This window comes from Trichomycterus rosablanca, chromosome 3, assembly GCF_030014385.1.
Source record: "Trichomycterus rosablanca isolate fTriRos1 chromosome 3, fTriRos1.hap1, whole genome shotgun sequence".
NCBI lineage: Eukaryota > Metazoa > Chordata > Actinopteri > Siluriformes > Trichomycteridae > Trichomycterus > Trichomycterus rosablanca.
Genome location: NC_085990.1, coordinates 41,607,719 through 41,618,679, shown reverse-complemented (window position 1 = coordinate 41,618,679; position 10,961 = coordinate 41,607,719). Strand labels below are relative to the sequence as shown.

The 10,961-nt window shown below is 36.0% G+C and overlaps 1 protein-coding gene across 1 annotated transcript; it reads left to right on the top strand.

The window, feature by feature from the left end:
• Window positions 1-2,923: 2,923 nt before the first annotated feature.
• On the top strand, window positions 2,924-10,579 carry ebag9 (estrogen receptor binding site associated antigen 9). The gene is made up of 7 exons (XM_062992122.1): window positions 2,924-3,200; window positions 3,847-3,943; window positions 6,026-6,104; window positions 6,806-6,964; window positions 7,064-7,171; window positions 8,826-8,917; window positions 9,966-10,579. The coding sequence occupies exons 2-7, from the start codon at window positions 3,861-3,863 to the stop codon at window positions 10,081-10,083; spliced, it is 639 nt and encodes a 212-aa protein (XP_062848192.1). The 5' UTR covers window positions 2,924-3,200; window positions 3,847-3,860; the 3' UTR covers window positions 10,084-10,579.
• Window positions 10,580-10,961: the final 382 nt, after the last annotated feature.

Genomic DNA, 10,961 nt, shown 5'->3' with positions numbered 1-10,961 from the left:
CTCCGTATTGGGAAAAGAGTCGATTCCATACGTTAACTCCTGCATTGAAAATATCAAATTCGGAAATATTCAACAACATCCTAAAGAAAATAAGGATTTATAACTCTACACTTTGTCAAACTGCAGATCTGGGTTTTATAAATGAAGCCTTTATCACATGAATGATAAAGCAAATGAACAGATAAAACGAATGATGTATTATAGAGTAGCAGGACATCCTGTTAATACTGTCATGGCACATGGTTAATCAACACCTACATAATAAGACTGAGTTACTGCTAGTCTGTATGACCTAAGGCTTTGAGTAGGAACTCAAAATCAAAGTGTTCGATGAAAAATCCACACAAATGCTTTTATCACACGTTCCAAGACCAACAGCGATAAATTTTACTATGAAAAAAAGTAAGTTTAAATTTTTTTCCCACGTAAGTTTAAATTTTTGTCCCCAAATTTGAAAAAGTACGTTTAATTTTTTTTCCCACGCAAGTTTACATTTTTTTCCCCCCAAATTAAAAAAATTAAGTTTACATTTTTTTCCCACGTAAGTTTAAATCCCCCCCCCAAATTTAAAAAAGTAAGTTTCAATTTTTTCCCCCCAAATTTAAAAAAGTAAGTTTCAATTTTTTTCCAACGTAAGTTTCAATTTTTTTCCCCAAATTTAAAAAAGTAAGTTTCAATTTTTTTCCCACATAAGTTACATTTTTTTCCCCCAAATTTAAAACAGTAAGTTTACATTTTTTTCCCCGTGTTTACATTTTTTCCCCCAAATTAAAAAAAAGTAAGTTTACATTTTTTTTCCCACTTAAGTTTACATTTTTTTTCCCAAATTTAAAAAAGTAAGTTTAAATTTTTGTGTACTTTTTATGTAGTTTAATTTAGAATGTTAATTTTGTTGTGTTTTTTTTAGGAATCGAGGAATCAATTTCGTGGAATCAACTGTTGGAATCCACCTAACTGATTCCTAACATTTGGATAAGGAAGTGGAATCGACTCTGCAACTAGAGCAGGCCACGCCTCCCTCCACTGACCAGAGTGAAACCAAACCAGAGCAGGCCACGCCTCCCTCCACTGACTGACAGACTGAAACCGAAGCAGGCCACGCCTCCCTTACCAACACGAGTTTTACTGGAGGGCAAGTCAAATAAATCATTTAGCAGAAACCAGCTCATAGAAGCAGCCTATTGTACAAACCATGTTGCTGTTATTGAAATAACAACACAGCCTGCTATTTTAGACGAGTGCTGTGTGTGGCTTCTAAATGCAATATTTATATTGACTTGCCTACCAACACATAAAGGTGTTTGGAGTGTGACGTTACACCCAGTTGGCCTTAATGCCCAGCATCACTGTCTCAAATAACTAGTAAAATCTAAATAGTTTTTGTCTGTTTGTTTTGCTAAAATCACACAGCCTTAGTCATTACTGAAATGGTATTAAAAGATCATTTTACAGACTAGGGCATCAGTAACAATAAACTGTAGATTAGATTTGTTTAATATTGTAAATTGTAGAATTACAGTTAAATTCTGTTAACTGTGGTTTCACATGCTTTTATCTCAAACCACTTATGATTACTCAAGTATACTTACACAGGAGCCACTGAAATCAAATAAGTACTATTTCCTTTAGAGCATTAGGCATAGTTAAATTATTGATTTAAAACAAATCCAGAAAGGTAAGGTAAACTTTTGAATCAGCTTTTCAGTGTTTCCAATTTATTGGTCTAATCAAACCCCGCTCTGTACCACGCAATCTCCGAGCCACTAGTCTTCCTCGACTTGATCCTCCACCCAGGACTCGAGGAAGACAAGCATCAAGGCACCCAAGTGGTGGAACAAACTTCCTCTGTCTGTCCGAACATCTGAGTCTCTTGCTGTCTTTAAAAAACGATTAAAAACCCATCTTTTGACTAAGCACTTAAGCTGACTTGTACTTACTTACTAACACTCTTTCATTTCTTTAAAAAAACAAAAAAAAAAACTCTTTGGTTCTAACAGGTTTTAGCAGATTTGTGTTCTTGGACTGTTGCTTACTTAAACTAGAGTAAGGTAATGTTTACTATGGAAGCACTTCTGTAAGTCGCTCTAGATAAGAGCGTCTGCTAAATGCCGAAAATGTAAATGTTGTTTGGTTTTCTCTTTTTCTCATAACATTTAAGCACAAAAACATCTAAACTTTCTATCCTGCATGCATTACTACGTTGCATCCAGTGTTTCTGGTTGCTATGGACTTACCATGATCAGGATAAATCAGGTTTATCAAAAATAGGGAATTATCAGAAATTAAAGTAGACCCACAAATAAACAAGGAAACATACCTTGTTATGAGTAAATGTTTTTTTACACAAGGAAACTTTTCAACATGGTAAAATTAATTTTATTTTACAATATACATGAACAGTTCAGTTATTCTTTATAGCTTTTTTTTTACACATAGATTTAAAGTCTTGGAACAATTTGAATTCCATTATTGGACATGTACACAGCATGTATGATGAATTTGGCACTAAAAACACTGGTGCAATAAAAAGCCTACTCAATAATATACACTAAACAGAGTAAATGTACACAATTGTCTGTTTGATTGTGTGCACGGCCATTCTGCACTGGTCAGTTTGGTGTGTGTGTCTGTTTGTGTTATTGTTTTGGGGCCAAACACTTAAATGGCAGGGGACCCTGATCACGGGATCACTGTAAAAACACACAGAAAAAGCACAATTGTTATGATTATTATTATTATCATCATCACCATCCTCATCACCATAATTATTATCATTATTATTATTGTTATTATTATTCATTAAAAAGCTGACCGTGGTAACGGTTTAATGTACATTTACTAATCTTTAAGTCATACGCACAGGAAGTGATTTTTTTCTAACCCTACACACCTCGCTCGTGTTTCCTGCAGATGGCTTGAACTTCAGCGAATTGAACAACCGTCGTTGACAGAAGCTATGTATGTGCGGTGACATAACGTCTGAAATGGGGAAGATTGCTTGCTAAGCAGCTTGCCAATTTTGACAAATATGTTCGAAAACGACACTTACTATTTGTTTTATGTGGTTGCCAAATGAACTTAGTTTAGACAGTGTTATTTGTCCCTAATAAACTGAATCAGTGGGGACATTGACTTGTTTTAGCATCATGCTAACTAGCTAATGCTATGCATCCAGTAAGAGATACTCGGATTGCTGCTTGGTAAGTGATTTTAACTAATTGTTTACCCTGGAAATCTTTAATTAATAGTTATTATAACAGTAAATGCAGCGAGTAAGATTTTTTAAACACAAAATAGGAATTGTTCAATAATTTCGCAGGTTGACAATGCTAAATGTGCCAGTTTGTAGCTATCCATAAAACAAGATGGGCTGTGTCCAAACCGCAGACTACCGTACTAAATAATATGTCAAATCAGTGCACCGTTACCACGCCTGCTGTTTAATATGACTCACTAATTTGCCTGGTTATATGTGGTTTGGGACGCAGCCACAGCAAAGCCATTTTCGATAACTAGTTGTTTAGCTACATTGCTAACCCTACAGTCCTTTCATTACCTGTCTTACGAGTAAAACCCAGCAATGTTGACATTTCTATCTCAAGTAAACACAGTGCAGTTTTATGAAATGAGCTTAACTAGAATCACACTACACAAATTACACTACAAAAATATTGTATTAGAACTGTAGGTACGTGTCCTAACAGCTGAATGTTATATATGTTAAGTGCTTATAGATTTCCTTTTATAACAAGGTCGTGTAGTAACCCTCATTAAGGTAACAGAATTATATATGGCTGATTGTGATTATGTATAAATGCAGAATGTTTCTGTTTTGTGTATTTTTAGACATTAATATCAACATGGCCATTATTCAGTTTCGCCTATTCAAGATTTGTACCTGTATAGCATCTATTCTTTCATTCTTCAAAAGGTTGATATGCCGGTGAGTCCTGGTCCTTATAACGTTTTGTAATATGTTTGTGTTATTGTGCATTGTATTAGTATACTAATCAATAATTACTAGAGCTGTAAACTGTAAGAGAGATGAAGAAAACACTGAAAATTAAAGGGGCATTTGGGTTATATGACTCTAAACAAAGACAATCTAACTCTGTAGAGCTGGTGTTGCTTTTTAGCATTTTATTTTGTAGTGAAAAATTAGATTAGAAAAACAAATGCATTTATAAAAATACATGCACACCTCATTCTCTTTGTAAATCATAATGTGGTGGTTAGATCAGTTTACAAATTTAGAAGACATTGGTGCACATGTATCCTCCATTTTCACCCATTGTCAAACCTTTAAATATTGCTTTTTCAATATCCTCATTTACAGTATTAGTTTGTTACTGACCATTTGTTTGTAGAACATGCCATTCAATTATTATTATTTTTTTTTTGATTTATTTGTTTTGTGTTTTCTGACTAATGAATGCCTTAATAAGTCATTTGCCAGTGCCATACCAGGGCTCTAGACTAACGTTTTGCACTGGTTGCACTGGTGCACCTAACTTTTTTTCTTAGGTGCACCAGCACAAAAGTTAGGTGCACCCAAATTTTCGACCGCATCGCATTTAACACCGCAGTTTTACAGGTTCACTTCTTTTTTTTTTTTTTTTTAATCACTGTCCATACAGGCAATATTGACTTGGAAATAACTAACAATCTGGTCAACATGGCCTCGTCTGATGATCTGTTTGCTGCTGCCTGACAATGAAGGGCAGTGGGGAGAGGGGACACTTGGGCAGTGCATTTATCGCGGCATGTAATGTGTTTTATAGATGCATTGGGCTTTTTCAGCCTTTCAATTCGAAATGTATTAGAACCAGTCACAAATATACTATTGCCGGCCACTGTCTTCTTTACAGTTAATTATAGTATTACAGACTAATTATAGCACACTTATAAAAATTATAAAAATAATAGAGTAAATGTGTATGTATGTGTGTATATCTATTTATATGTGTGTGTATATTTAAAATTATATGTATATGTTTGTGTGTGTGTTAGAGTGTAATCTTAAATGCAGTGCATTATATTATCGGCTTTACTGTATCTTTTACACAGATTCCCAAAATCGCTTGCGGTGCACTCACTGCGTATTTTGACTACATGTATTGTAATATATTTTGGTCTTTTAGTTATTTTTATATTTTACTTAACGAAAATATTGTCGTGTTTTTACTTTCACTATCGCCACACTTTATCGCTAGCATTAGCCCCTTGCTACTGTAGAGGGTCGGCTCACCTAGCCGCTGTCCGGTGGGGATGCTGCGGGTCTTTTGCTGTGCGGTGGTGGAGGTGTGGGAATAAAGGCACACGACAGGGTCGAGTCACTTTAACTGTTTAGTCAGGACTTAAGTGAGCGTTACAGCACTTTACACCGCCGAGCTCCAGAACCCGAACTTCCATTCTGGGGACATCCGGCGAGTCTCATATACAAAACTAAACTTACTGCAGAACGTCCGAACGCACGTGTGCTGCATTCTGATTGGCTGAGCTGAATGTCGCTCACATATCACCGCTACAATATTGTCCCGCCCTTCACTATCTCTGATTGGTTTAGACCATGATATTGGCCTAATGTGTGTCTGTTGTTTGTTTTTTCTCCCTCGGACGCCTGGTCGCACCGGTGCGACCTGAGATTTTTTTTAGTCGCACCATTGAGAAATTAGGTCGCATGTGCGACCAAATTGGTCGCACTCTAGAGCCCTTTATACATATACATTAATGATTCTTTACCAGTTTTAGTGTAAGGCTTATCTCAAGGCTTATATTGTATGTACAAATCTGCCTGAAACCATATAACAAGTAGTGAACTAAGTGAATATTGGCTCCATCCATGCTAACATTTATTGTACATTACCATGTCTGTATGTGTATGCACATGTTTGTGAATTAAATACCTGAGATTAATTACTACATGCAGCTGACAGTTAGATGAGAGAGCCTAACCGAAGAACATTCAAATAATTTCTGATCTTATTTTTCCTGTTTATCGCTCTTGTTATATTTATGTTATTAGAACTGGAAGATCACGCAAGCTAAGTGGAGATCAAATCACACTCCCCACTACTGTTGATTTTTCCTCTGTACCTAAACAGGTGAGTTGTAGTGCTTTAGTGTAGTGTTACACTTTGTGAACATAACATCAAATAGTGGTCAACACAATGCCACAAAAGTTTTGGTAACGTTTTGGTAACATTTCGGGCTTATGGATCAGTGGTATGTGTTGAGAAGGAAAAAATAAAGCATAAGCTGAAAAGAGCACCCTGTCCTCTGGCACTGGAAACCTGCAGTGTGTGGAGGGCAAGTTTGTGAGGAAGCTGAAGCTTGGGTTTCATTGGACCTTCAAACAGGACAGTGATCCCAAGCTTGGTTTCAGAAGTAGTCCTGAAAGATTTTGGAATGGCCATCACAGTAGCCTGAACTAACTCAAACCCAATAGAAAATCTTTTAAGAAGGTTGCAGCACACAAACCTAAGAATATTAGTGAATACTAGAGGCAATTGCTCATGAGGAATGGGTTAAGATTAATCAAAAACCTTGCCAGAAGCTGGTGTCTGGCTATGCATCAAGTTTGCAGCAGGTCATAACAACAAAGGCTGCTTTACTAAGTACTAAAGATGCCTGTCATGAAGAGGTTAAATAATTCTGAGACTGCAATAGTCATTAAAAGTGGCAAGAAATCACTTGATATTTTACTTGTGTTCAGCTATTTAAAGTGTTTTTGTTTGATTGGTTTATTTATAGGGGGTTGAATAATTTTGATTGCAGCTGTATTTTTTGTAAACTTGTACAACAGCCAGAGATTGAAGAATGGAGTTCATGGGATGAAGAGGCTCCCACGAGTATAAAGATCGAAGGAGGTAATGGAGCTGTTCCATCCCAGCAGAACCAAGTGGAGGATGAAGAGCCAGACTATTTCAAAGACATGGCTCCTACCATCAGAAAAACACAAAAAGTTGGTTGATACTTGGTTAAGGTTGCTTTGATCTTTTTTACACAAAACTTGAAGTTCACTGGTAACTTAACACCCTTTCCCTAATCTTTATCTTGCTAGATTGTCTTAAAGAAAAGAGAGCCTGTGAATTTCTCTGTCCCAGATACCACTGCTGGCTTCTCCAGCAGGTTGGCAGCCACTCAGGATATGTCCTTCATCCAGCCTTCAGTAAGTGTTGAGCTTCTCCTATTGTATGTAATAATACAACAAAGAGTACATGATTTAAAGTGACAGGAGGGAAACCAGCACGTGGCACACAGAGTGAGGCTTACTGCACCAAAAAGTCTCTGCTGTCTGTTTCACTGACTTGAAAAAAATACACAGTATTGACGGCTTATTTTAATGCAGTTTTGAATAAATGGCATTTTAGTTTAAACAAAAAAGGTGCTTGTCATTTGAAGAACCAGCAAAAAATAAACCCAGCAAAAGAATGAAGTGGCTTCATGAAACTATTATTTTGTTAAACTAAAGGTAAATTAAATCATATTGACCAGATACAAAGCCATGACAAGTCAATTCCAGGTTGAGGAAACTTGCTATTTAAACTGCATACCTGGTCTTCACATTTTACATCTCACTAGTTGCCATCATGTGTGCAATACCTTAAGTCCAAGGTAACGCAGTGGCAAAGTAAGAGACACCACCTCACTTCATAAGAAACGATGGCACAGCCAGCGCAAAAGTGGTTTTGCTGTTTATCATGTGAATGCAGCCTTAAGTCCATTTATGGAAATAAGTATTTGACAGTTATCACAATCATCTTGTTACACTTATTGATCTAATTGTGATCATTTAAAGATTTATGTATTTATTTATAAGGTTCCACAATCAAGTATTTTTAGGAGTTGGAAAATATTAATTATCAGTTTTTCTTCCTTGGCTCCTCCTATATTTAGGGAGCACCACAGTTTATCTGGTCCACATACCAGACTTGAAACAGTTTGTACACAAGATGCCCTTTCTGGCACACCCCTCCTAATTCATTATCCAGGCTTGGGACCTGCACTGGGAGCACACTGACAAGTGCACCTCCTAATAACTAGGCTGTTTTGGTCATCTAGTTTTGTCTATGCAGACGCCCGACTGGACAATAGCACTCCAGAGATTCAAACTATGGAAATCAGTGGTAGTGGGCAAGCATACTGTACTGCTGCACCACCTGAGTAATTATCTGTTACTTTATTGATATGATAAAATCACTCTACCATTTAAATTTAATATGTGTGAATCAATGCATTTAAGTAAGGACTATTTGTGCAAAGCCATGATGCTTTTATGGTAACATACTGTACATGAAGAATGTGTGTATTTGATGCCCCTACATTAGGGATAGTGCTAATGTATCGATAACACACCAAAAATTTTTTGCTGCACTATTAATGTCCATGTATATGCCTTAATCTTTGTCTTATTCTTAAATACAAAGTATATTTGATCTAATTTAAAGTAAGCTTTTGTGGTGTAATGGACACAGTGCATTCTTAGTGGTGGACCCAAACCCGGATAATTGGGTGGGTTGCATCATGAAGGGCATCCATTAAAACAGTGCCGAATCAAATATGTGAACAAATAAATCACTGTGGTGACTGAAAGGAATTATTAATTTTATTTGCATTTGTTTAAGGTGAGCATTTTAATATTCCTTGCATTTTGTCAGTAGTAGTGTTTTAATTCTAGTCCAGTAATCTTGTAAGCCAAACATAAACAAGGCATACAAATCTTCATGCTTATTTATGTAGCAGTTTTCTTTATTTCCTTTTTACTTTATTATAGTTATTAAGGTATTTTATTAAGGAATTTGTGATGTGTATGTGGCCTCCAGGCAGAGCTAGGGGTTCTGGAAAACTGGCAGGAGGACACAAACGCCTGGGAGGATGAGCCTGATGCGTCGTGGGAGGCAGAGGAAGTATTAAGGTTTTGCCCCACTACACTTTTTTCCCTTTTACATTTACTGTACTTGCTTCATGACAGTTTGGTTCACATTGAACAGCTGTAATAGTAAAAACGGTATATAAACCTACTGCCACTAGATGGCATTAGACATCTAAATTTAGTTCAGTCTAGCTCAGTAGCCCAAAACTCAGCAGACTTTGGTTACTTTGTTTTAGAATCCTGGCAATTGACTTATTTATGGAATTAGTGGAAGTAGTAAGGTCACTATACTGCACTTTTGGATCAGATTATGCACCATTGAACTAGTTTGTTTTATTACGTTTTGTAATCGTATGTCTCTTTGACTGAAGGTTAATCTTACCTGTTAATCTAATCTGTCTGTACAATAGTATAATTATTGTTGTAAAGCAAAACAGAAGAAAACACCCCCCCCCCCTTTAGTATTTAATAGTATATAGTAGGGCTGGGCGGTATGACAGTACATTCGGTATACCGTCTTTGATTCCTCATACCATATGGATTTAATTTTAACAGCTGTAGGCTTCAGTAGACAGCAAATCATATAATATTCCTCTATAGAAAGTCGAGAAAGAAGCTTTCAGAGCAATAATTAAAGCAGTGGATTCCAGGTATGTCTTACGGGGTGAAAATACTTCAGGTCAGTTGCTAAACCAACGTTATAAGTGAACTGGAGCAAAGTGGAGATATATAAAGTCCTCCCACAGTCCAAAGACGAGTCCAAAGTGAGGTGAATTGGAGATACAAAATTGTCCATGACTGTATCGATATAATCTTGTGAACTGATGAATTTTGTTTAACGAGTTACTACCGTTTCTGTCATGAATGTAACCAAAGAGTGTAAAACATGATGTTAATTATTATAATTTCTTACTAATTTAAGACTGAATACACAAATTGTAGACATACCCTAGTAAAATATAAATCGCTCCTCGTTCCATGAATATTACAACAATGTGAGAACACATAATTAAACAAACAAACAGAAAAACTTTGTTTAAATGTTCACATTAAATCATCAGTCTCTTTTTTTTTTGTATGTGTGCATTAGACAGCAGAAACTGGCAGAGCGGGAAAAGCGTGCCCTGGAACAACAGAGGAAAAAACAGGAGAAAGAGACTCAGAGGATGATGAAAAAGGAGCAAAAGATTGCAGTAAAACTTTCCTAACATTTACAATCAGTGCAGGACTTTCAGACACCCAGATGACCCACCACTGGTACTCTTCATCCTTTTTATTCACACGTCATCAATATTACCTTCATTTGACAGTTTTTTTGCCATCCCTTTCTCAAGTTCTGTAGGATTTCTGTATCTCTCCTGATAACTAAGAATCTTCTGATGAATTCAGGTGCAGTCAGAACTGTTTTGCTGAGGAAAACTTGAAAGCCTAATTAAAACATTTTTTATTTTTTATTTTTGATCAGCCTTAGTTAAATGGCACGTTTAAACCCTGATTTTTTATTTGAGAAATGTGTGCATTAATTGGGTTGATTTAATTGATTGGGTTGAATGCATTTTAAATTGTGGTTATCCTATCATCATTGTTCTCTATTTTTTGATGTATCATGCGTACTTGTGATTGAGGCAAAAAGAAGCCTTACATAATCTTCTCTTGGAACACCGTCATCAGAAAGAAAAATAAAAATAGACGTCCATGACTTAAGTTTTGTTTTTGTTTTTTGTTACGTTTGCGCATCAGTCAGTCATGTATCTGTTCAATGTAGTAATGCTTAACAGTCTCTGTTCAGAGTGACATTGAACAAAGTGGCCAAAGAATTGAAGCCAGTGTTAAAAAAAAAAAAACTGGGTTGGTAGTCATGGAAACACTGCTTTTGTTCTGTAATGACAACCAAACCTTGTTTTATGCTTTTTATTTGTAACTAAGATTCACTGCATAAGTAAAATGATTAAAAAAAGACTAATAATTTAAACATAGGCCAGATGTAGCTTCAGTAGATTTTACAGGACTAAGCTGTAAAGGTTAACAGATTTGTGGTTTTAACAAGTTTTACTGATTATTGGTTGGAAAGATGGCTAAATAAAAA